The sequence below is a fragment of the Theobroma cacao genome, chromosome 8, assembly GCF_000208745.1.
Source record: "Theobroma cacao cultivar B97-61/B2 chromosome 8, Criollo_cocoa_genome_V2, whole genome shotgun sequence".
Lineage (NCBI taxonomy): Eukaryota > Viridiplantae > Streptophyta > Magnoliopsida > Malvales > Malvaceae > Theobroma > Theobroma cacao.
The window spans coordinates 15,565,183-15,592,194 of NC_030857.1; the positions used below are offsets into that span (position 1 = coordinate 15,565,183).

The 27,012-nt window shown below is 33.5% G+C and overlaps 4 protein-coding genes across 4 annotated transcripts; 2 read left to right on the plus strand and 2 right to left on the minus strand.

Annotated features, from left to right (window-relative positions):
- On the plus strand, positions 458 to 4,565 carry LOC18592930 (dihydrolipoyllysine-residue acetyltransferase component 5 of pyruvate dehydrogenase complex, chloroplastic). The gene is made up of 6 exons (XM_007019892.2): positions 458 to 1,563; positions 2,129 to 2,320; positions 2,407 to 2,494; positions 3,676 to 3,746; positions 3,870 to 3,953; positions 4,107 to 4,565. The coding sequence occupies exons 1-6, from the start codon at positions 688 to 690 to the stop codon at positions 4,209 to 4,211; spliced, it is 1,416 nt and encodes a 471-aa protein (XP_007019954.1). The 5' UTR covers positions 458 to 687; the 3' UTR covers positions 4,212 to 4,565.
- Positions 4,777 to 8,387, minus strand: LOC18592931 (receptor-like protein kinase 2). The gene is made up of 2 exons (XM_007019894.2): positions 5,608 to 8,387; positions 4,777 to 5,456 (listed from the first exon to the last, which is right to left on the minus strand). The coding sequence occupies exons 1-2, from the start codon at positions 8,081 to 8,083 to the stop codon at positions 5,149 to 5,151; spliced, it is 2,784 nt and encodes a 927-aa protein (XP_007019956.2). The 5' UTR covers positions 8,084 to 8,387; the 3' UTR covers positions 4,777 to 5,148.
- Positions 17,468 to 19,716, minus strand: LOC18592932 (receptor-like protein kinase 2). The gene has a single exon (XM_018125422.1). It carries the CDS (start codon positions 19,332 to 19,334, stop codon positions 17,493 to 17,495), a length of 1,842 nt encoding a protein of 613 aa, XP_017980911.1. The 5' UTR covers positions 19,335 to 19,716; the 3' UTR covers positions 17,468 to 17,492.
- Positions 24,129 to 25,061, plus strand: LOC18592933. Its single transcript, XM_018125385.1, has one exon. The coding sequence runs from the start codon at positions 24,271 to 24,273 to the stop codon at positions 24,775 to 24,777; it is 507 nt and encodes a 168-aa protein (XP_017980874.1). The 5' UTR covers positions 24,129 to 24,270; the 3' UTR covers positions 24,778 to 25,061.

Consider the following 27,012-nt stretch of genomic DNA (forward strand, 5'->3'; position numbering starts at 1 on the left):
TTGCAGGATTCCGGTTGGTATTTCGGGTAGTGAGTATCAATCGGGACGTCGCGACGGTTGTCATGGACCCCAGAGAAGTTTCGGGTCGTGACATAATATATATAAAATTAATATTTAATATTAAAAATTATTATTTATAATCGAGTTTGGATAATAAGTACTTTAAGACCACTCCTTGAATCCTATTCAAAGCGGTAACATGTAATAATTTTACTATTTAAATCTTATTCGAATCCAATTACAAGATATCATAATTTTATTTAATCGGATTGTGCAATGTCGGGTACCCATTGAGGTTTGGTAAGAACGTGAAATGGAAAACTAATTGGGAGAATTGCACAAATAAAGCAAAATAGTGAGAAAAGGTGCAAATTTCATTGTGTACTGGCTGAATTAGTAAAAGAAGAAAGACACCAAACAAAACCAAACCCAAACCCAAACCCAAACCCAAACCATAAAACAACATATACGAGTCACTGAGTCAGCATCACTTTCACCGGTAAGTTGGTTGATTCCTCAGCCGCTTCTCTCTTCGTTTCGATGTTTTCAAGGAAACTCACTTTAACCCCATCATCAACATAACTCAGCTAACAACAACAGCTACTTCCCCAAGAACCCATAGCCTGAATTCCTCCCATTAGTCATTTCCTCCCTCAAAACAAGGAACCCAATTCTCTTTTTCCAGCAATGGCTCATATTCTCCAAACTTCTTTCCTTCCCTTCACTTCCTCCCTTCGCAGGACACCCGTTTCGGGTCCCAAAGGGAAGCCCCAAGCCCTTCAAGTTAAGGCGAAGATCCGAGAGATTTTCATGCCGGCATTGAGCTCAACGATGACGGAAGGTAAGATCGTTTCGTGGACCAAGTCCGAAGGAGAGAAGCTCTCGAAAGGAGAGAGTGTCGTGGTTGTGGAATCTGACAAGGCTGACATGGACGTCGAGAGTTTCCATGATGGGTTCCTCGCAGCCATCATGGTGGAGGAAGGCGGCGTCGCTCCCGTCGGCTCTGCCATCGCCCTCCTGGCTGAGACTGAAGATGAGATCGCTGAAGCTAAAGCCAAATCACAATCTTCCTCCAGCAGCAGTGCTCAGGTTCTAGAGGAGAAACCACAGGAGAAGGAAGAGGTGGCGCCGGCAGTTCCGGCGGCTGCTCCTGTGGCTCCCGCAGTTTGGAGCCCAAAGGCTGTAGCTGTGGGGTCCGCGGTGCATCCCGCGTCTGAGGGGGGTAAAAGGATAGTGGCGTCACCATATGCGAAAAAATTGGCAAAGGAATTGAAGGTGGATTTGGTGGCATTGGTGGGGACTGGACCAATGGGGAGGATTGTGGCTAAGGACGTCGAGGCTGCGGCGGCAGCAGGTGTGGTGGCTGCTTCTGAGTCGGCCCCACTGCCTGCTTCTCCGGAAAAGGCAGCTCCAGTGGCTCCTGAGATTGAATTGGGGACGGTGGTTCCTTTTACTACAATGCAGGGTGCTGTCAGTAGGAATATGGTTGAGAGTTTGTCTGTGCCTACTTTCAGAGTTGGGTACACCATCACCACAAATGCACTTGATGCCTTGTACAAGAAGGTAACGATGGTTTTATTAAGGTGTTATAAAATGATATAATTTCTTGAAATTTATATTCTTTTGAGTCTTTTTATAAATTGATGAGGCAATGGATAGTATGCATAAGAGATTGCATTTGGTTCAATGTGGTGAATTCTCTGGAGGTTTCAGAAGTGATTATGCTATATAGAAGTCAGTGATATTGTATAACTTGGTAAAATTTTAAGCATTCTTAGAAAGCTTGATGCTTCTTATTGAGAAACTAGCTTTTCCTTTGGAGACTGGTTAATTGATGGTCATAGGTGCAAGATTAAGAGGTTTGTCTTGACATCCTTTGTTACAATTGACCTGTGGGCAAAAATATGCCGTATGCCCGAAACTTGCTTGCAGAAAAAGAAACTTTTCCTAATTTTGGATCTTTAGAATTTTTTTCTGGGACATTTTGCCCAAGAAGATGTTAATTTTCTACATCTGTCAATATAAGGTAGATGGAAGGTACTGTGGTGTTGTATTGTAATTATTGACATGTTTTGCTTTTGTTTATTTGTGAATATTGGTTAATATAAGTTGTGTTTATTTTGTTTAGATCAAGTCCAAGGGGGTAACAATGACAGCATTGCTTGCAAAGGCAACAGCACTAGCATTGGTTCAACATCCTGTAGTTAATTCCTGCTGTAGGGATGGCAACAGCTTTACATTTAATAGTAGCATCAATATTGCTGTTGCTGTAGCTATAGATGGTGGTTTGATTACACCAGTTCTGCAGGATGCTGATAAGGTTCTTGTTATTCTACCTTTGGCTGCCTATTTTTTTGTGATATAGTTGTAACAACGTCGTTAGGGGTTTATTTCATTGCCTTTCAGGTTGACATTTATACATTGTCAAGAAAGTGGAAGGAGTTGGTTGATAAGGCCAGGGCCAAGCAACTGCAACCTCATGAATATAATACAGGTAGGCCATTTTGTGTCAATATTCTCATCAAATTGAGCAAGGAGTTCCTTTAATAGAAACTTGATGATATAATATTCATCTTGTTTGCTTTGTGGACTTATGCTGGAATTTATTTTGGTACCATGCTTTTTGTGTATCTTATATGTTGATTTGAAATGCTTATGTTTGATGAAAATTTCAATAGGAGGGAGAAGTTTGTCAATAATTATTGGAAATATTAGTTAAGAAGGTGAAGAATAAGCAGAAAATGTTAGTGCAATTATTAAGTGTTAATAATGCTAGTAAAAAATCATGAGGAGAAAACAAATTGTTTGTTGATGGGTGTTTATATACTTTTTTCACCGGGGCAGTTCAATGTGTATTCCAAATTAATGTAACAATCTGTTAGGGTCTTAAATTTCCCACGCATGTAACTCAGAAATGTTTGGAAGTTTCTTTATAAAATTAAACTTCAGTTGCAAATCCAAGAAGATTATAAGAAGCTATCACATCTCTATTAATTTTCGGACCAGAGAGTTAGCTGGTAGACCACCAATATATGGGGTTTCTATCTCTTTTGGGCTTCATTTTGTGGATTTCTTTGGTGTAGCATAAATAGCACCTTAATTTACAAATTCAAACATTCAAGTTTGGTCTATATATGTTGCTATATAATGTACCAATTTTGCAATTAAAGTTATTCCTTGCTTTTTCCTTTGTGTCTGATGAATGACATAGTTATTATACCCAGTTGGACATTTTGACTTTCTCAGAATTCTAGACTAAGCAATGAATGAGTAGAGACGTTTGAGTTTCTAGGATACAAAATTTCCAATTCAAAGATATTTTGATGTATCTTGAAACTTAAAATTCAATTGACATAAAGTGACTACACAAACTCAACAGAGAGTGAGTAGTTCCCATGAGGTCAATTGCCCTTTTTTTTTTCTTTTGATTGGTTAGTTTTTTAGTAAATTGGTTAAGTTTTAAATTGAGCTTGTCATAAACCATTGGCAAATTTTTTTGGTTGATATATAATTGCTGCAATATAGGGTCTATGATTGCAGAAAATTTTCTGTTTAAAAGAACTCATAATTAATATATGGTTTCTGGCCTAATATCCTATCAACATTTCTGAAGTGTTTTCTTAATCTGATTTTTGTTGTATATTTTCTTGTTGATGTTGTTTTCTCCTTTTGCAGGTACTTTCACCTTGTCTAACCTTGGGATGTTTGGTGTGGACCGATTTGATGCCATTCTGCCACCTGGAACTGTAAGTGTTCTTTCTTAATTATTAATATTTTTTCATTTGCAGTATTCTTGGCCTAACTCCTGAGAGGCTGGTAGGACCTGCTGGATTAAACTGCATACTAATCATGTGGCTGTTTTTATGCAGGGAGCAATTATGGCTGTTGGAGCTTCTCTGCCTACTGTTGTTGCTAGCAAGGATGGCCGTATTGGCATGCAGAACCAGATGCAGGTAACATACATCTTTCTTCTCTAATTATGAGTTGCGGTCCTAATAAAAAAAAGGAGAAAATGACTGTTTGTTATGTTCTTTTTTCAGATTATTATTTTTTAATAGCCAGTATTAGAATAAAAGCACTTACTTTGGAACTTTAAACTATTGCAGGTAAATGTTACAGCAGATCATCGTGTCATCTATGGTGCTGATCTAGCTTCATTCTTGCAAACCCTTGCCAAGATTATTGAGGATCCCAAAGATCTTACCTTCTAGTCCAAACGTCCCTCTTGTGCAATGAGGTCCCCATGGCCATACTATTGTTAGATTATTGTCTTGTAGCAAGCTCCCAAGGTTCATATTTTTCAAATCTTCTATACATGAGATACAAAATTAGTGGCCAATGACAATCCGTTTGGGTTTCATTGGAGAACAGGAAGAGAATTTCCAAGAGCAACGGTTATTTCAATTTATTCGGGTTCTATTTTCTTTTAGTTGAGCCTTTTTATTATTACTATTAATTTGTTAACTTGACTGTTTCCATGAACCATGTTCATCAACATGCTGTCAACTAAATTTTGGCTGTTTTAATCATTGTTGTATCAATAAAGTTCTCTTGTTTGATTTCTATCCTTTGTATGCCCTCATTAGTCAAGCTAGGAGAAGGGGGTGAGAATGACGGACTGAGTGAACCCAAATGTTTGCATTATTTCTTGTACTTGCTGCTGATTCTTAGGGCATACAATATCTGCACTGTTTCTTCTTTCTTTCCTTCTTGATTGACTTCCGATAGGCTGTGTTTGAGTTACTCAGAATTAAATGAACAAAACAAAAACCAGAACAATCAGAACAGGGGCTTTGACTGCTGTTTATAACTGAGTTTACAGGTCTTTGTGTGACAATACTATTATATTACATATGAGAATGCATTCAAAGCTAACCATTTCTACATGCAGGTTACCTTCCAAGGGCTGCCATACCCTTGTGTGACAATTCTATTCTATTACATATGAGAATGCATTCAAAACAAACCATACTATTTTATTACATATGATAATACATTCAAAACAAACCGTTTCTACATGCAGGTTGCCTTCCGGGGGCAGCCATAGCCTTGTGTGACAAAACTAGTTTTCTTCTATCTATCTGTAATTTGTATGAAACAACAAACTCAGTAGCTAATCAAGGATACAATACAAAGTCCGAGGTGGAATTATCTTGCATTGAGGAGCATCCTTAGCACGCTCTTCATTTTGGGCCTTGTCTCTGGTGAAACACAAACACAAGCAAGAGCAACTTTCAAGACTGCAAGCATCTGGTTTCTGATCACCAATGATGCCCTACTGATACTAAAATCAAGGATGTGATCCCTCTTATCCGGCCGCACTGAGTTACTCAATACCCACTTGGCTAACTCAGTTCCCTCACTAACTGCGGGTTTTCCTGTCAGCAATTCCAGCAGTATAACTCCAAAGCTATAAATGTTTCCAGCCATTGTTACCCTCATTGTATAAGCATACTCTACAAACCACCAAGAATTGAAATGAAAAGGATTAGGACTACAGAGTGCTGCATGTTTAAAGGAAGTATATATTTTTCATCTATGTTAAGCAACAGAACATATGGCAGTAATAAAAATACAAGTAAAAGCATGCATGTCAGAGTTCTTCACCTGGAGGAATATAGCCTACAGAACCGGCAACTGTGGAAAGGCTTCCAGAGCTCTTGGATGGGTCGATTACTTTACAAAGCTCAATGTCTCCAACTTGTGGCTCCTTCAAAGACTTAAGCACAATGCTTCTGCTTGAAAGGTCAAGGAGGAGAATCGGACTTGAAGCACATCCATGCAGAAAAGCAAGACCTTGAGCTACTCCAACTGCTATACTGTAACGACTTGCCCAATCCAAAGAATTTTTCAAGCTGCCATGAAGGATATCATAGAGGGTACCCTTAGGGGCAAATTCATAGAATAGATATGCACTATCAACTGTCAATACATAGGCCAAAGGAATCATGACATTTGAATTGCTTAGCTTCCCCAACACCTCTAGCTCTTGCTCAAATTTATCATGGCTGCCCAATTGGAATATCTTGTCACTCCAGTTAAGCTTCTTGACGTAATAGCTAGCTCCTGATGGCATGATAGCTTTGTAATAGGTGGAAAACCTGGTTTTCAGAACAACTTTTGCTGGATTGGCAACCACTTCCATGGCTTTGGCAAAGTCAATATTTGATCTATGGATTCCATTTGCTGTCAAAAAGTTACCTTGCATAATCCGAGGAGGAGAAAGTTCTTGCCATGATTGTGTTTGGGCATCTTTAACCTTGTACAAGTGTCTTGAGATCAGTAGGAAAATAACTGCAACTACCCCTACAGCAAGAGCAGCTGCTGCAAGTGTAATGACAATTGTCACAGCAATTTCTTTTCTCTTGCTACTTGACACTGGATAATTTGTTGTTGCATTTTTAAGTCCTGGATTTCCACTTGTATTGACTGAAACATGTTGACTGAACTTGGGAATAACTCCGTATAGCATATTATTGGAAAGTATTAGCTCTGTCAGTGAAGACAAGCCAAGCAGGAAATCAGGAATTTCACCTGAGAATTTGTTGTTAGAGAGATCCAAAATTTCCAAACTATCCAGTCCAGAAAGAGCCTTTGGAATGGGTCCTTCAAAGAGGTTCGAACTGAGGTTCAAAGAAATCTGCAAATTTAGTGGCATAGAGGGAATCTTGCCACTCAATTTATTTTCTCCAAGCTGGATTTCTAGCAGAGAATTCAAGTTGCTAATTTGATCAGGTATAGGACCAGTGAGATTGTTGCCTTGCAAGTTCAAGTTAACAAGATTTCTAAAATTTGAAATTGACGAAGGTATGATGCCATTGAGCGAATTCCAGCTGATATTAAGTACGGATAACATTCGCAATTGGCCAATTTGACTTGGGATTTCACCACCAACCTTGTTGAGTTGCAGTTTCAGAACCTGAAGGTTAGTAAGATTAAACAGCTCCACCGGCAACGTTCCATTCAGCTGATTCTGAGCCAAGTTCAAGAGTGCCAACTTCGAGCAAGAACCGATTTCTGGAGGTATCATTCCAGTAAAGCTGTTTGTTTCCAACTCCAAATACATCAAATTCTTAAGTGATGCAAAATCTATTGAAGAGATAGGGCCACTGAGTGAATTGCTACCCAATCTTAACCTGATCAAACTTGAAGACATTCTTCCAGGTATTGGTCCCTCCAACCTATTATAAGACAAATCCACGGTCTGCAAGTTTGATGGTGACAGAAAGTCCCATGGAATTCCCCCAATTAAATTATTATAACTAAGATCTAAAATACTGAGAAATTTTGTGATATTACTAGGAATTGAACCAACAAATTTGTTTTGATTGGCTGAAAACCTCCGCAGCGTTGTGATACTTGAAAGGGTTGCAGGGATCAACCCTGTCAACTTATTGGAAGATAGAATGAGGACTTGCAACTTGGTGAGGTTCCCAATACTTGCAGGAATTTGTCCACTAAGGCTATTAAAACTAAGATCAATCCGGACCAAATTCTGATAGATTCCAATTTCAGTTGGTATTGGACCTGAGAAGTTATTCTTAGAAAGCACAAGACCCAATATTTTGAGTGCACTCAAATCATTTAACTGAGAATTAATACTCCCACTCAAAGAATTGAAAGAAAAATCCAAGGATTCCAATCCAACAAATTTATGAAAAGTAGGCAAAGAACCAACCAACTTGTTGTTGCTAAAGTCCAAGCTCTTTAACCCATCAATCCTTCCACAACTATTGAAAAACTCATCAGGGATTGACACCAAAAAGTTGTTTGACAAGTTAAGATACTGCAGAGAATCAATCTGGCAAAACATAGGTAGAAATTTAGAGGTAGAGAGACCAAACCCGGATAAAGAAAGAGAGACTATGGAGTTGTTGAGAGGGATGTTGCATGTAACTCCTTTCCAACGGCACGGGTTCGGCTCTTTTGTAGAATTCCAAGGTGAACTTGGGATGTCAAGCTGCTGAGAAATATTGATCATTATGTTCGTCTGGTTTGAAGTTAGTTGACAGAAGACCAAAGGGTATAAACAGAAGAAGAAATTTATGAGCAGATAAAGGCTGTAAATGGTGCAACTCCTCATTGTAGAGAAGACTATTCACCAAGCTCTCCTTGTCAGGATTCAGAAGGGGAAGAAAGGAGCCAGAAGAGTAAGGAAAAGAGCAGAGAAGAGAATAAAAGGGGATGGGATTAGAATAACATGACAGACAGACAGAGATATTGGTGGCTTGGTGATGGGATTTGCGTTTTTCAAAGTGGAAATTCATGGGAAAGAGGGAAAAGAAAAGAAAGATGTTTGTTCTGGGCGTGTTGGGAGTGGAGTTGACTGCAAATACAGCGCAATATGAAATGGGGACGGACTGACTGACAACGGCCATTGCAGTGTTGGTTTGGTGCGTGTGGGAGAGGGTTGCTGTCATTTCTTTGTGACTTTCTGTTTGATGACTTTGACTCTCACACTCACACATTGGTCTTCGCATGGAAGTTAAATAATATGGGAAAGAACAACAATTCAAAGTCTGTGTGTGGGGGTGGAGGGGAGGGGGAGCCATTGGCGGAAGAAGAGCCCACTTTTGAATGCTACAGCCTGCAATTAGGAAAAACGCGTTTCAAAGACTTTTTGGTTTAGGAGTCCTGCTTACGGCCTAGACCTTGGTCAATCTTGTACCTTTTGAGTATTCTTTTTTTATTTAAAAAATTCTTAAACTATTTAAATAAATTAAATAAGTTTTTTTTCTTTTTTACGTTTTATTAAATTTTTATAATTTTATTTTACACTAAACAAACCCTTACGAGATACATAAAACTACCCTTAGAAGGTAGTGATGCAACATAGCACTTGCAAGACATAAAAAATTTATCATATGGCTTGTTCTGCGTATAAGGTAAATGAAGAAAGCGCAAAAAGATGATCGGGTTGCAAATGAGATCAAATTACAGGTTTATAATTAAGCGTTTTATGATTAGTTCTCGATTGATTGTTATTAATTAAAATATCACTTGTCATTTTATACTCATATTGTATTGACATAAAATATGAAAATATCACATGATTATAACTTCATGCCACATCAACATGTCATGATTTTTATATATTATGACATGTTAATATGTTACGTCAATATCATATGATATAAAATAATAAATAATATTTTTACTAATAAGAGTTACTTATAAAGATTTATTTAGTTTAAAATAAAAGAATAAAAATTTAATTGAATGTAATAAAAAGATAAATATTTATTTATATTTTCTTAAAAAGTTCAAGAATTTTTTTAAATATTATATCTTAATTTTTCCATTTACGATTTATGATTTTTTGTTCACATTAAAATCAAAAGTTTTTTTTTTCTTAATCACGATCAAAGCAAAAAACAATTAAACATCTAAAACCAGAGGAATAAATTTCCAATGATGTACAAGTGCATATTACAGTTTGATTTGGTGTGACTCTTAAGTAATAAATGTTTGCCATTAAAAAAAAGTGCATATAACTTTCATAGCTGGTGCGTTGCATACGAATCTCTTTCTACTTGTTTTTTTCTTTCTCATTCTATCTCTTTTTTTCTTTTCTTTTTCTCTTTTTTCATACGGGCTCCACATGGCTTGAGGAGAAGCCCCTGAGGTAATAGATTTGAGGAATGAATTGACCCAAGGTCTTCGAGTCATCTATATTATATTTAAACGTATTTGAAAATTCTGGCCCCCCCAAAGTTAAGGTGTGGCTGCACTTTTGTTCTACATTGAAAAATACTAAAGAAGTCGGAAGAAGAAAGTCACTATTGCTTAGAGGTGTTGATACTTTGATTAGAATGAATTCAGGATGAGTTTATGTTACATTACCACGAAAAACCTGTAGTTGTCCAAGCTCAATTTCAATACAAAAGTAAGTAGATGTAGGCTATATTGATTTTTTTTTCCCTTAATACTAGAAAAAGTTCATAATTATTTTTTAAAAAATAAAATAATTTTTTATTTTTATTTTTTAAAAAAAATACATAATTTTATTGTTAAATATCTAAAATTATAAAAATTTTAAACTTTATGATTATAATGAAAATAAAATAAAATAAAAGCTAAATAAAATCTTTATATAACAAGAGGCCTGGTTTTAAAGGATATCTAAGCCCAAACTTGAGAGGCTTCCAGTGATTTAAAGCATTACAAAAACCTCCAGCTGCTTGTCCACAGAATGTCGCAACAAACAACCACTTAAATGAATCCTGTTTGATGCAGCTTACCACTATCTTCCTCTTAGATTGAACATGTCTTAAGCAACTCAATACAACCTTCAATGCATAATGAAAACAGTCCAACTCACGATCAAGTCCTTAATGTACATAAATTTTTGCCCCCAATGTCCAAATTCAGACCAACTTCGCTCATTGTCCACTGTAACCGCAAAACTTTCAATAAAACTGTCCAGTAATCTGAGTATTCATATAGAAGTAGAGTTACTTTTATAGGTGGCCTCTTTCTCATGTCAAAAGTCTTATTTTTGAATTTAAGATAAATCTCTATCGTGTAGGATTTTAACTCCAATTTAGAGTCTAAGTGAAATACAATTGTAAAGACCGATTTAAATCCAAACAACCTAAGAAATTTCTCCTTTCATAGCAATTAGAATTTTCTTTTCACATGTAATAAAAAATTCTTTAAACTGACCAATTAGAATAAATCCCTCTCACATGTTACTCTTTGTTTAGTTAGTACATCTACCTCTGTATTAGCCTCCCTAAGTGTATGTGTAACCATCCAATTCGAAATTGAGCTCCGTAAACAACCAATTTGTACCATATGTTGCCTGAACGCCAAGGAACTTTCAAGGGATTATTTATCCAGTTGACCACATTATTAGAGTTGTTTTCAATCCATAATTTCATTTGTGAATTTTTCATATATCTGCTAAACCATAAGAAAGCTTTTTTTATAGCTAGAATTTTCACCCGATTAGCATCATAAAAACCAATGGACTTAGCAAATCTTATAACTACTTCCCCTTTATAATCTTGAAAAATTCCACTAATACTTGCCTGTCGTGGATTCCCAATTGAAACTTCATGTCACAACCTAAATCTAGGACATGACCGGTGCAAAGGTATTGATGAGAATTACCCTCTTAATCCATGCAAGCCTAGTAATAAATAATTAAACCAATAATCATATGTGTCTCATGGCAACCGTCACCATGAAATCATATGCAAAATAGATATAAACATGAATATTATGTACATCAAGTATTATAAAATCAATCTGCATGCTTACGTGCTTAACATGCAGAAGCAAATAAGCATAATCTAAAGCATTGACCATCTTGTGGCGGATACATCTCATAAGCCAACTTGTGGCAACAAACCAAAGTATCAATTATTACATGACATATACAAGGTCTAAATTCACAACAATCGGAAATATAAAGAAAGGCTCGACCATAACAAACTCAACGGAGTACAGCTCTGAATAGAAAGGCAGACGCCTATTGGATGCAATGATAATCACCTACCAAAACTTACTGTAAAAGTAGCTCTCTCCAAAGGATAACAATCCAAGCAATCTATTGATTTGAAACAACATGTGTGAGTTATAAACAACTCCGTGAGCACATTCAAGGATGGGGAACAAGCAATGGGGAAGAGTATTTAGAAAAATACGCTTTCAAAAATATGCAATTAGACGATTATCAATATTTTCAAAACTCGCCTTATTAGGCATAATCATAAACCGAGCCACATTTACCCAAGTGTACTCACTTGATAGTTCTGCTTATCCAGCGTGTCAAATAACCTTGTGGTCAACAACTCGCCCAAATCCATAGTTTCGAGTCTATTATCTTTTAAATGACATCAATAAACATATGTTTACAATCAATCTAGGTCTAGGATCTTTTAATCAGAAAAAAGATATGTTAAATGTCCTTTTATAAAACATAGTATATAAAATGATTCGTAATTTTCAAATAATGTTTAAAGTTTGAAATCCAACTTGAAAAGATTGATTAAATTATCAATCTAAGAGCACTAAAAGCATTAATCAATTCACCAAAGATTTAGCTTTTTAATCAAATACATTTCCATTAGAAAAGCTTTTGAAAACATTTTTATTTTTCAAAAATAAGCTTGATCTATCGATTGATCGTGCCTATCTATCGATAGATTTATCGCATCTATCGATGAATAGAAGATAGATTACAATTCTAAAGGTTTTGTGTTGTATCTATCAATACTTCATGAACAACAATCGATAGATAGGCTATAGAAAACAAAAATTGAACTTGTAACTCATAACTAGGACCTCAAACAAGTTTATAACTCAACCATAGACAAATAAACAACATTTAAACATCATGTAACAATAGACATGATACAATTCATCAACTTAATCATGAGTTCAAAATAACTTGGTCTAAATCCAAACATTATACATTCAATCAATCAAAATGGAGCTCTAACCAAGGACATCCAAACCACCTCGTGTTGTCACACTAAACCAAATAGCTCGTTGCTCTTGGCCAACAACTATTCATAAAAAGGGGTAATACTTCATTAGTTACTAATATCCAGCGAGTCTCGAAAATTTCTTAAGCAGCTCAAATTGCCATTCATTGTGCACATGGCTAGTGCCTCTTACCACTAGCTACAGGTCTTCATGCCAATAAGCTCTAACAAGCATAATACAACAATTCAATGTACGGTATATAATCAATCATCAACATCCATAAAGGTTGAGGCAACATAAAACCATAATCAATCAACTACACAACATTTTATAATGAAACGCTATAAATACCATGGCAGCATCAAAGAGAAAAACATTTATCATGCAACTTTTAAAATCCCTCCTTCATACACCAATCATTCACAAATGAGAAGTTGAGATATAAATACAATGGTAAGGCTTATTCCCCATTTTCAAAGACTATATAGTAGACTATATATACTTAGTTTATAGTTTTCATCAAACATACTTGATAAGATGTGTTCACCACACAAACGTTATCAAAATCCATTTATATGTATGGTTGTAGAATAAGCATGCTTAATTAGATCAAATTAATTAAAAAAGCTGCATCCACCCACCTTAATGAAGTGTGTCTGGCTTTTTTGAACCTTTCATCGAACACTTGCTTTTCCAACAACTTCAAATCTTCTTCACAAAACCTAACACAATGTTTCTAACATTAATACTTAGTTTTCCTAGTCTAAAAACCATTAAACCTTTCCACAAAATTTTCTAGTAATTCTTCAATCCACAAATCAACAACTAATCCAACTCTAACTCAAGGATTATAATCTATTTTTAGCTAGAGTTAGAGCAACTTTACCTTGGTGAGTTTTAAGAGTTCCAACACCAAATAAAACCTAGGTTTTTAGAACCAAAAACAAATTTTTTAGTATCCACAATTTTCGAAAATCAAATCTTAAGTTTAGAAAGGTTAAAAATCAGAATTTTACTTTTTAAAGTTCTTAGAGTGAAGAAACATGATTGAAAATCACTTAAAGCTTCAAAATCCTTTAATTTCGTGAAAAATGGAGTTAAGAGCAAAAGAGGATGAGGTCGCTGACTTTGAGTGAAAAACCTCATTTTTGAGGGTTTTAGAGTTTTAAAAGGAACGTAAAAAGACCAAAATACCCATTTTTTAAAATTTGGACATAATCTATCGATAGATAAGGCCTATTTATTGATAGATATAGGCATCAACCGATAGATGTTCTTCAGTTTCCTTTACTGGTTTTGATCTATCGATAGATGATGAACATCTATCGATTGATATACTTCATAACGTTATTTTTTGTTAAAAATATACCTTTTTTAACTCCAAAATAGACTTGTATGCTCCACATTAAATTTGAGCCATTCTTGTTGTGGTGCTATCTATTCAACCTGTATCTTCTTTGACTTCACAATCTAAGCAAAACTCACTAAAGTTAGACTTTTGAATATATCATCAACTCTATCATTCAACTTTGGCCATTTGGCTTTACTCCAAATAGTAACCCGAAGTTTAATTTGACTATGCAATTGGTTTTGATCCCATATTTTCCTATTAAAAATAATGTCATTATTAAATAACCAAATAGACCAAGAAATAGAATAAGACCCAAGCATCCAAATTTGAATCCTCTTTCTTTTAATTTTTGTTGAACTCCAAGCTAAGAACAATTTTTTTTGGACTACTCGGAGCAACCCAGCTAACCTCTTAATCATAAAACTACATACTCCATAACCTCTAAGTCTCCTCATAATTAATAAAAAGATGGCAAAGAGATTTTTGGCATTTTTTACACAACACACAAATTAATTGATCTTTATAAATCATTTTCTTTTTATAAATTCAGATTTACTAGCAACTTTCTCCCACATTAATTGTCAAACAAATATTTTTACTTTAAATGGAGCATATCCTAACCAAATCTTCTTCCACAATTCTTTTCTTTTAAAGTAGGAATTACGAACAGAAAGAGAAAAAGATTTCATAGAAAACATACTACTAGGAGTTGCTTTCCTTATAATTCCATCTTTAAAACCATCACATAGCGTATGCTCTTTCAAGTAGCTTTATAATTGAGTCCATTGTGCAAACTCTCATCCAAACAACTTATTTCTTAATTCTATTTCCCATTGCGACCTAGCATTAGTCCACTGTCCATATTCACATAATCTACCATCTTTATTCACTGTTAATGCAAAAAGCCTTGGAAACTCATCTTTCAAAATTAAATCGTTCATCCACTTATCATGCTAGAATAAAACTGAAGTGCCATCACTTACAACAACTCCCAAGTTAGCTCCAACCTGCCGAAAAAATTTGTCAGTAGGCATTAGAGGAGAAATATTGTTGTTCCAAATGATAACGAGTGACAGTAGTTTTAGGTAACAGGACACACGAATTGTAGTCATTCTTTGCAGCCACCACTTTTCTCCATAGTTTATCTTTCTCATTACCATACCTCTATAACCATTTAATAAAAAGTCCTCTATTCTAAATTTCAAGATTCACCCTACCCAATCCCCAATCCTCCTTTGAACAACAGACATTGTCCCATTTAATGAAATGCATTCCTTTGTTATTATTCAACCCTTCCCATAAAATCTATGTTGCATTTTATCAAATCCCTTAAATTGAGACATAAAAAAATGGGCAAGTTATTAAAAAGAGACTTAAACAGGGTACTCTACCTCTTCTAGATAAACATTTGAATTTTCATCCCTCCAATTTTTCCTCTACCTTTTGAATCAAAGGTTTCCAAATTTTTGCGGAAGATAACTTAATCCCCAATGGTAATCCCAAATAAGTTGTAAAAAAGTTACCAAGCTTACAATGTTTCTGACCATCCCGATTTTGCTCCATTTTCATTTAATGTTCCAATGCCAAACAAAAAGCTTTTGTGAAAATTTATTTTCAACCTAGTCATTAGACGAAAACATCTCAAAAGTCTCTTCAAATTAAACAACTCCTCTAAATTGGATTTACAGAAAAGTATTGTATCATCTGCAAACTGAAAATGTGACAAATTAGTTCCACAATCATCAATAGACACCCCATTGTAAATTTGCACTTCTTTCGCTTTTTAACCATCATGCAACTGAAAACCTCTGTTACGAAAATAGATAGAAAAAAAGAGAATTTTTCATAATAGAGGGAAGCCTTGTGTCAAACCCCTTTTTAATTTAATTGGTTTTGCCGGAGGACCATTCACTAAGACGAATATGAAAGCTATAGATACACACTCCATTATCCAATTGGACCATCTCCTTCCAAACCCAATTTTTCATAAAGTGAATTTCAAAAAATCATAGTTAACACTGTCATAGGCCTTTTCAAAATCAACTTTAAACTTCAAGCCACCCTGTCTATTTTTATTCATAAAATCAGCCATCTCATTTGCAATTAAGAAGGAGTCAAGCAATTGTCTACTAGGCATGAATGGAAATTGATGTTCTCCCACCACTTTTCCAATCACCTTTCGCAATCTATTAGCCAACAAATTAGCAATAATTTTTAATACACAACCCATTAAGTTGCCACTTATCATTTTTCATTTACGTGAGGCTTACGTGTCATAATGGGTAATGACGTAGCATTCTGATGTGGTATGGTGACCTGACCATATGGCATTTTCACCCTCTACGTCAATGTTATGTCAGTGCCATTTGAATAAAAAAAAGAAAAGTGACATTTTGACTAATGATAATTAACCAACTATTAATTATAAAGATTTATTTGATCCAAAATTAAAGTATAGAAACTTAATGGAATGTAATAGAAGAATGAAAACTTATTTACATTTTCTTAACTAGTTTAGGAGCTTTTTCAAGTATTTTTTTAATTAAAACAAAAAAGTCATCATAAAACTAGAAAATTATTGAAAAATAAATAAAATATTAAAAGATATAAAAATTTTTCCTTGCCAATGAACAATGCTAGCTCCATTCGCAATAAGCCTAAATTTCTTTATAGACATCGAAGCTTTCTTCTCCCAACTCAAATTTGATATTAATAGCTTAGTTGTGTCATATTGGTGATTAAAATAGAAATTTAAACAAATTTTAAGTAACAAATAGTGTAGTTTGCTCTTAATTTCTTATACAAACATGCACACACTAAAAAATAGTAAATCATATTCAATGAAAATTTTCATTGGAAATCTATCAAAAATGGGTATTTTTGATAGATTTTCAACGAAATCAATCATAGAAAGTTTTATTGAAAATAGGTCAGTCAATAATATTATTTCGTGGAAATAAAAAAAATTCGTCGAAAATGCTTTAAAATTCCCAATGAAATAATCATACAAAAAAGGCCCTTGAATCCGTAGAAAATGAATAAAATAATAACTTAATTAATGAATAAAATAATAGTAATCAATGAATTTGAAAAATAAAAAAGAAAATATTATTACATTAATTTCTTTGGTTGCTTTAAACAGGAATAGAGAGAAGAGCTTAAATCAAAGAACTGATCGGCTCGCTTAACACGGGATTTGATCGGCCCGATTAAAACGTGGTTGGGTCCAGAGAAAGGCAAGTCCACCATTTACCCATAACCCAACACAAACCAAATTAATATGGGTTCGGTTTTATTTAATTGGATTTGGACCCAATTGAACAAATAAAAAATCTAATCCAATATAAAGGTAATTCTTATAAGGAAAGGTATATTAATTTATATTATAATTGCATATAAAACTTAATCTAATTATTAATAAAAGAAAAGTTATCCTTAGTATATTTGGATAACAAATATTATGAGAGCTAAAAATATTTTTTTGTTTACCTACTATTGGATTACTGAACGTAATATGTAATATGTTGATATTAACTATACATGTTAGAGTTTGTAAAAGATAAAAATTAACGTATATTATAAGTTTAATTGAGGTAATTATGTTAGAATATAAATTTTGTTAAATTAGGATAAATCATATAGAAAAATAATATTTATTGAAGTTGCTTCAGTCCGCAAAAATCAAATTTGGGAAATAATTTTTTTTTTAACGCAAAATTCTTTCTGTTTTGTGTATATATTTTCTGATAAGCAGATCAGTAATCGCAACTAACCCTATAGCAAGAACAGCTGCCGCAATTGTACTGAGAATTGTCACAGCAATTCGTGTTCTCTTGTTACTTGACACTGGATAATTTGTTGTTGCATTTTGAAGTCCTGGATTTCCACTTGTATTGACTGAAACATGTTGACTGAACTTGGGAATAACTCCGGATAGCAGATTATTGGAAAGTATTAGCTGTTTCAGTGAAGACAAACCAAGCAGGAAATCAGGAATTTCACCTGAGAATTTGTTGTTAGAGAGATCCAAAACTTCCAAACTAAACAGTCCAGAAAGAGTCTTTGGAATGGGTCCTTCAAAGAGGTTCCAACTGAGATTCAAAGAAATCTGCAAATTTAGTGGCATAGAGGGAATCTTGCTACTCAATTTATTTTCTCCAAGCTGGATTTCTAGCAGAGAATTCAAGTTGCTAATTTGATCAGGTATAGGACCAGTGAGATTGTTGCCTTGCAAGTTCAAGTTAACAAGATTTCTAAAATTTGAAATTGACGAAGGTATGATGCCATTGAGCGAATTCCAGCTGATATTAAGTACGGATAACATTCGCAATTGGCCAATTTGACTTGGGATTTCACCACCAACCTTGTTGAGTTGCAGTTTCAGAACCTGAAGGTTAGTAAGATTAAACAGCTCCACCGGCAACGTTCCATTCAGCTGATTCTGAGCCAAGTTCAAGAGTGCCAACTTCGAGCAAGAACCGATTTCTGGAGGTATCATTCCAGTAAAGCTGTTTGTTTCCAACTCCAAATACATCAAATTCTTAAGTGATGCAAAATCTATTGAAGAGATAGGGCCACTGAGTGAATTGCTACCCAATCTTAACCTGATCAAACTTGAAGACATTCTTCCAGGTATTGGTCCCTCCAACCTATTATAAGACAAATCCACGGTCTGCAAGTTTGATGGTGACAGAAAGTCCCATGGAATTCCCCCAATTAAATTATTATAACTAAGATCTAAAATACTGAGAAATTTTGTGATATTACTAGGAATTGAACCAACAAATTTGTTTTGATTGGCTGAAAACCTCCGCAGCGTTGTGATACTTGAAAGGGTTGCAGGGATCAACCCTGTCAACTGATTGGAAGAGAGAATGAGGACTTGCAACTTGGTGAGGTTCCCAATACTTGCAGGAATTTGTCCACTGAGGCTATTAAAACTAAGATCAATCCGGACCAAATTCTGATAGATTACAATTTCAGTTGGTATTGGACCTGTGAAGTTATTCTTAGAAAGCACAAGATGCAATATTTTGAGTGCACTCAAATCATTTAACTGAGAATTAATACTCCCACTCAAAGAATTGAAAGAAAAATCCAAGGATTCCAATCCAACAAATTTATGAAAAGTAGGCAAAGAACCAACCAACTTGTTGTTGCTAAAGTCCAAGCTCTTTAACCCATCAATCCTTCCACAACTATTGAAAAACTCAACTGGGATTGACACCAAAATGTTGTTTGACAAGTTAAGAGACTGCAGGGAATCAATCTGGCAAAACATAGGTAGAAAGTTAGAGGTAGAGAGACCAAACCCGGATAAAGAAAGAGAGACTATGGAGTTGTTGAGAGGGATGTTGCATGTAACTCCTTCCCAGCGGCACGGGTTCGGCTCCTTTGTAGAATTCCAAGGTGAATTTGAGATGCCAAGCTGCTGAGAAATATTGATCATTAGCTGCTTCTGGTTTGAAGCTAGTTGACAGAAGACCAAAGGGTATAAACAGAAGAAGAAATATATCAGCAGACAAAGCCTGTAAATGCAACTCCTCATTTTAAGCTGTAAAGAAGACTACTTGTCAGGATTGAGAAGGGGAGGAAAGGAGACAGGAGAGTGAGGAAAAGAGCAGAGACGAGAATAAAAAGAAATGGAATTAGAATAACATGAGATACAGAGAGAGATATTGGTGCCTCGATGATGGGATTTGCGTTTTTCAAAGTGGAAATTCATGGGAAGATGCTTGTTCTGGGCGTGTTGGGAATGGAGTTGACCGCGAATGCAACCCAATAGACTGACTGACAATGGCCATTGCAGTGTTGGTTTGGTGAGTGAGGGGAGAGGGTTGCTTTAATTTCTTCGTGACTTGTTTGATGACTTTGACTCTCACACTCTCACATTGGTCTTTCCATGAAGTTCTATAATATGGGAAAGAACAACAAGAACACCTCAAAGTCTTTGTGTGTCACAGGCGGAAGAAGAGCCCACTTTTGAATGCTACAGCCTGTAATTAGGAAGAACGCGCTTGCATTCCAGCACATAGATCATTGATCGGTAGAATTTAAATTTCTTTTATTAATTAAAAAGAACACTTTCAAAGACTTTTTGATTCAGGAGTCTTGCTTACGTTCTAGACCTTGGTCAATCTTGTAACTGTCTTCCGATCTTAACAGCTCTATTAACTGTGATTAACACATCAAAATCGAGTAGAAGTTTCATTAGACAATATCAGCATTAATATCTGTACATTGATAATTCAACTAATAAAGCTAGTTCCAAAATCATTAGATCAGACAGGTCTTGGCAGTTTAATGCACGGCGTTGGGAGGAGTTGGTTCCTCCTGTTGTACAGACCATGGAGGGCTCCTGTTGTGTGCCCCCATTTCTGCCGCAAAGCATTCTTTTTTTAATTTTTACATAATATTTGAAATTTTTTTTAAATAAGTTTATATTTTTAACGTTTAATCAAATTAATATATTTTTATTTTAACTTAAATAAATATTTTATAATTAATAATTAATTAATTATTAATAATTACAATATCACTTGTCATTTTGTACTCACTTGATATTAACATAGAAAGTGAAAGTACCATCATGACAACATGTCATGCTATCATTTATTATAACATGTCAACATGTCACGTCAGTGTGATACTTCATTCTACATTAGATATAAATGTGATTAACAAAACTTATATAAGGATCCAAGTCAATCACAATTTGCAACTTGAATTTAAACTTTTGGAAGTTACGTGGTTTAGACTTGAAAAGTTATTAGACCAGTGATGTTTAGACTTAAATCGTTATAAATGATATCAGAGTATATGTCAGTTTACACTGATCAAGATTGTGATACCCGTCTCACATCATGTATGAATGTAATTGTCAAAACTTGTACAAAGATCCAAGTCAATCAATATTTGCAACTTGAACTTAAGTTTTTGAAAGTTATATAGTTTATGCTTAAAAAGTTACTAGACCACTAGTACTTGGACTTAGACTGTTATAATCACTATCATGTAGTATAGAATGATCAGTTACATTTTGATTCATAACAATTAATCAACCATTAATTATAATAACTTATTTAATTCAAAATAAAAATATAAAAACTTAATTGAACGTAATAAAAAAATAACTTATTTGAATATTTTAAAATAATTCAAAAAAAATTTAGATATTATATCCTAATTTTTTCATTCACGGTTTATGACTTTTTATTTATTTTTTCACATTAAAATCAAATTTTTTTTTTCTTAATCATGATGAAACTTAAAAACAATTAAACTTTTAAAACCAGAGAAATTAATTTCCGATGATATATAAGTGCGTATAACTTTTTTCCATTTAGATTTGAGGAACCATTGACCCAAGGTCATCAAGTCACTGTTACTTAAAGTTGTTGATACGTTTATGTTATATTAACATGAATACTCGGTATTTGTCCAAGTTCAATTTCAATACAAAAGTAAGTAGAAGTTGGCTCAACTGTTTTCCACTTCTTATAATAGCTAAAAATTTTATAAATTATTTAAATATTTTAAATAATTTTGTTTATTACATTCAATCAAATTTTTATATTTTTATTTAAATCTAATAAATTTTTATATTTTTATTTTAAACTAAATAATTTTTTATGACCAATAATTAACTTAATTAAAATATCATTTATCATTATATACTGCGTAACACTAATGTAATGTATTGATATGGTATAACGACGTGACCATGTTTCACTTTTTACTATTCATATCAATATCACGTCAGTGTCATCTAGATATAAAAAGATAAATAATATTTTTATTAATTATAATTAATCAATTATTTGATCTAAAATAAACGTATAGAATTTGATTCAATATAATAAAATTTTATTTAAATTTTTTTAAATAATTAATGGGTTTTTCCTAGCATTGTGTTTTTTAATAAAAACGGCAAAGTCATCCCTAAAGTTAGAAAATATTGAAAAATAAATAAAATATTAAAAGATATCAAAGAAAATTTTATTCATTCTTTTGGTTGCTTTAAACAAAAATGGAAAAAAGAGTTTAGACGAGAGAACTGATCGGCTCGATTAATACGGGATTTGATCGGCCCGATTAAAACATGGTTGGGTCCAGAGAAAGGCAAGTCCGCCATTTACCAAACCCAACATAAACCAAACTAATATGGGTTCGGTTTGATTTAATTGGATTTGGACCCAATTGAACAAATTAAAAAATCTTATCCAAGTTGTACCCCCAATGGTATCAACAATATAAAAAACCTAAAAGAAAAAAAAATTAATTCTTGTAAGGAAAGGTATATTAACTTATATTATAATTGTATATAAAATTTAATCTAAATTATTACTAGAAGAAAGTCATCCTTACTAAATTTTGATAAAAAATATTATGAGAGATAAAAATAGTTTTATTAGATTATGAAACATAACATGTTTGTATGAAATGTACGTGTTACAGTTTGTATGAGATAAAAATTAATTTATATTATAAGTTTAATTAAGGTAATTATGTTGACTATAATTTTTTTAAGTTATGATAAATCATATAAAAAATAATATTTATTGAAGGTTTTTAATCCATAACAATTAAAATTGAGAAATAAACTATTTTCTACACAAAATACATCTTTTTGGTGTTGATATATTTGTAACATCTTCAAAACCAATAAAAGGTTTTTCTTCTAAAATTTCAAGAATCCCAATCCACACTGTTTTTTTTTTTATATATTTCTTGTAATATATAGAATTTGTATTTTATTAATTTTTTCTCGATGAAATGGTTATTTTATTAAATATTATCGAAACTGATAGAAAATATTGATTAGAGTTGATATGTGATCAAAACAGTCCATACAGGACCAAAACTTAATAAGATTTTAGTGACATAAATACACCTAAAAACCAGATTTGCATCATAGACAACATCATCAGATGCAAACATAAGTCTCCATCAATATCAAGATACAATAAAAACACACAGCAAAATACCAACAACCAGTCACAAGAATAACCAAAGCCCAACATGTCCAGATTAATTGAAAAATGATAAGTAGATTTGCCTCATACATGGTAACATATTCAAGTTGTATTTAAAGAATCATGAATTAAGAAATTTATAGGAAAAATAAAAGTTTCCCAAAGTGAAAAACAAAGGGAAAAAGATAACAAGTTTAAGCCGAAAGAGCATGACAAAAAAGACGTAAATATATAAGTAAATTAACTCGTATATTACGGATTCATAATTTTAATTTAAAAGATATACTTGTTTGATAAAGAAAAATTTTTATTTATAAATTTAAGACTCATTTTATATTTTATCGATATGAAATATGTGATCCCGATCTATAAACAATGGCAGGAATGCAATCGCTTTCAAGGAGGAGGTTGGAGGCTCCAAGTCAACTCTAAACTGCGGAAAAATGAAGGTGGAGGAAGGGTATCTCCTCTCAATCCGGCGATACATAAGATGCCCACTTCTCCCCTTTTTGACAGTTTTTGGCTTCTTCCTTACGATTTATGCGTACGGGTCCTTCCAATATGCAAACCAAGTCATTCACTCATATAGGTTATAAAATATAGTCTCCTTTCTCCTTGACCTTAACCACGCAAACGTCGACATTCAACCTTCTATTTTTTATATTGGTTTTTGTTTTAATTAATAGTATACTCTTGGAAGTTATGTGATATTATATGATTACAATGCATGATTTAATCATTTTTTTCGATAAATATATAGAGAGGCTCATTAAATTTTGCACTACTATATATTGGTTTCTTTCATTTCATATATTTCACTCTTTTTTTAAGATTTTCAAATCATACTTTTTCATGACAATTCCTTGCACTACTTTTCTAACTTATTTTACCAATAGAAATTTTGGAAATGTGAATAATCACATTCTCACATTCGCATGCAGTATACCAAACGTTTCTTATAAAGTAAAAAAATTGCTTTTAAATCAAATACAGTAATGTAATTTTCTTAAGATTTTTAATTTAATACATTTTCATGCATGTCAAATACTATAATATCATCTTTTAAACGATTATACTTTTTACAATCACATATTTGTAATCACATTTTCAATAAGACATCAAATAGCACCACAATGCATCCCTCACAAAAGCTCACAATTGTTGCAATGGAGATTGGTCCTATTAATACAAACAATTTTACCAAATTATATGTCACTGTTTACTTGACATGATTTGTTTGCCAGGAGATGACAATGGATGAGTACCAAATTATGGATAGGTGGCCTACTTACTTCCATGGGAGCCAGAAGATTTGAAAAATCTTTTCGTTGAGGGGGACCCTCACTCACTCTAGATTCATTGACATAAAAAAGTTGTTAAACTTGTGGAAGCAGTTGAACTAAAATTTTCCAGGGCACCCAACCCACCACCGAACTTCCAACCCCAACGGCCTAGCTTGTTGATCTCTTGGCTCTCTCATGTTTCGAAAGGGCCGATCAGCGCCAAGCCATGGCCAGTACTGAAGAATTCAGCTTCCCTACCACCGCTGCCTTATACCCTTGTGGGATTGATTCGCCGCCCTTGTGGCGTCTGTCTCCTGCTGCATCTCCTGATGTTTTTCTTGACAGGAAAGCAAAAGAATGTTCAACGAGAGAGGAAGAAGATTGTTTTCCAGATAGACCAGAGAAGAAGCATCAGGAAAGAAAGAGCTTCTCATATGTAGAGAAAGGTTCAAAGGTGTCATCCAAGAAAGTAGCTGCTGAGGATGAAGAGGAAAAGATGGACCTGTTGTGGGAGGATTTCAATGAAGAATTGCCAACAAGTCGCAGTTCAAGGTCTTCCGGAGACATGGTAGAATTGGGTTGTGCCCAGGCCTTGAAATTGTCCAAGAACAATGCTGCCATGTTCCCTCCAAGAAGACCAGGCATGTTGGTTTTCATGAGGGTCTTGAGAAAGCTCTTCTTGGTTCATAATTCTCAGAGGTCAGTTAAACATCGCACCTGGCAAACTCCATAGTTTGATTGATTTATTGCTGACAAATTAAGGGCTCCTCAAAAAGTTTCATTTTCTATATGTAAAGTCATGGAAAGGTATATATTTTTAAGCTTTCCCACCCTGTATTCAGCTGGTTTTGGAGCTCTTTCCAAGGACTAAACAAAGTCTTGTTGCTCCTCGAATTATGAAGATACCACTCCATTCTAATGCTGGAACTTGGAAGTGTATGAACTATGAAGAAACAAATCTATAGTATCTCAGATTCTTAATTACTCTATCAGTTTAGCACTAGAATTTATGAATTATGTATAATCCAAATTAATTCAATCTTTAAAGGTTCTATATATGGTAAATACTGCCATGTAAATTGGTGTTAAAGTTAGTGTAGTAAGAGGAGAGGAAAGGATTGATCTGGTCAACATTGAGAGGGGGCAAGCATAAGATGATGAAATCCAAGCTAACAGAGTATGTAGTTGGAGGATGTGGGCTCCCCTTTTTCCTTTCGAATTAGTTTTTAATTAGACATTATAATAATTAATTGGGATATTTTAATCCCATTGAGAAATGAGATTCCATTCCTCTTCAAACTAGATCAATTTGTCATTTAGCTGCCTAATCAACCTTTATTAGTTATGAAAGGTTATTCCTGTACAAAGATTTTGACATAATACTTAAAAAATCTATAAATTATTTTAAAAAATTCAAATAAATTCTTATTCATTTGTTAAGTTTGATTAAATTGTTATATTTTTATTTTGACTAAAATAAACCATTATCATTAATGTTTGATTAACTGTTGTTAATCGAAATACCACTTGTTATTCCATATCACATGACATTATTATTACATATTGACATGTCATAATGAATGATAATGTTACATGACGATATAACCATGTGGTATTTTCCCTCTCACATTAACGTCAACACCACATGGGTATAAATGACAGATGATACTTTGACTAATAACAATTAATCAATTGTTAGTTATAATCATTTATTTAACTCAAAATTAAAATACAGACGTTTGATTGAACACAATAAAAAAATAAGAATTTATACTTAAAATTTTTTCAAGGGTTATGCTTAAATTTTATAATGAAAGGAGGATGGTAACTAGGCAAGGATTTTGAGAGTGACAAATGTAAGGAGTTGAGGCAAAGAAATCTTAGCTGTGATACCTGAACTAATTTCCAAATACAAAACTCCAACTTCTATTGCTTGAACTTCAAGACTTGGAGAAATTAATGGAAAGGAATCTGACTATAAATAGATTGTACCGTGTAGTGCAAACTCTGACGATTCTAGATTTGTATGTATACAGTGACAAGGATTTGCTCTCTTGACTACCAAATTTTCATCAATGGAGAAAGTAGGTATACTTTTAATGGTAAATACTGAAAGGTTAAGCAAAGTAGAAGATAAAATAGATTAGGGCACCTCAACCATCAAATTATTTTACAAGTTGAAAACTAAATTATCATAACATTTATTGTAAAAAACAAATGTACAAAGATATATATATATATATATATATATATATATATATATATATATATATATATTGCAATGTTTTGACTCTAAATTCTTTTAACTTATCAATATAAGGAAACAACTTTTTTTCGACGGTATTAATTTGGTTCAAAGTAGTATATCATTACCTATGGATTTTTTATTAAATATATTTTCATTTTCCTAAATGAATTAGCAACGAATTTTATTTGGAATTTTCCAACAACACTTGTTTAGCAAATGATAAACTAGTTTGTGGAGAAAAAAGAGAATAATGAGAAATTAAACCACTTCAAAAAATTTTAAGCATGATATTTGAAAAAGCTCTTGAATTATTTAGAAAATTTTAAATAAATTCTTATTCTTTTATTGCATTTAATCAAATCCTTATACTTTTATTTTGGCATAATGCTCAAATAAGCCCCTAAATTATTTAAAAAAAATTCAAATAAGCCCTTAGTCTTTTATCACATTCAATCAAGCCCCTATATTTTTATTTTGGATTAAATAAACCCCTATTACTAATGATTGATTAATTGTCATTAGTTCAAATACCATTTATCATTTTATATCCACATGGCACTAACATGACGTTGATGTTTATGGTAAAAAATATCTTTTTTTTTTATAATTGGGGGAGGAGAGATTCGAACCTTACTTTTTAGGTAGGGAGATCATGCACTAACTAATGAGCCAAATGCTCAAGTGCTGGGTTAAAAAATATCGTATGATCATGTTATCATA

Coding starts and splice junctions, on each gene's coding strand:
- LOC18592930 (XM_007019892.2), top strand. CDS start 688: ATGGCTCATATTCTCCAAACTTCTTTCCTTCCCTTCACTTCCTCCCTT. Junction 2,495..3,675: donor ACCTCATGAATATAATACAG/GTAGGCCATTTT, acceptor CTCCTTTTGCAG/GTACTTTCACCTTGTCTAAC. Junction 3,747..3,869: donor CCATTCTGCCACCTGGAACT/GTAAGTGTTCTT, acceptor GTTTTTATGCAG/GGAGCAATTATGGCTGTTGG.
- LOC18592932 (XM_018125422.1), bottom strand. CDS start 19,334: ATGAGGAGTTGCATTTACAGGCTTTGTCTGCTGATATATTTCTTCTTC.
- LOC18592933 (XM_018125385.1), top strand. CDS start 24,271: ATGGCCAGTACTGAAGAATTCAGCTTCCCTACCACCGCTGCCTTATAC.
- LOC18592931 (XM_007019894.2), bottom strand. CDS start 8,083: ATGAGGAGTTGCACCATTTACAGCCTTTATCTGCTCATAAATTTCTTC. Junction 5,457..5,607: donor TGTAGGCTATATTCCTCCAG/GTGAAGAACTCT, acceptor GGTGGTTTGTAG/AGTATGCTTATACAATGAGG.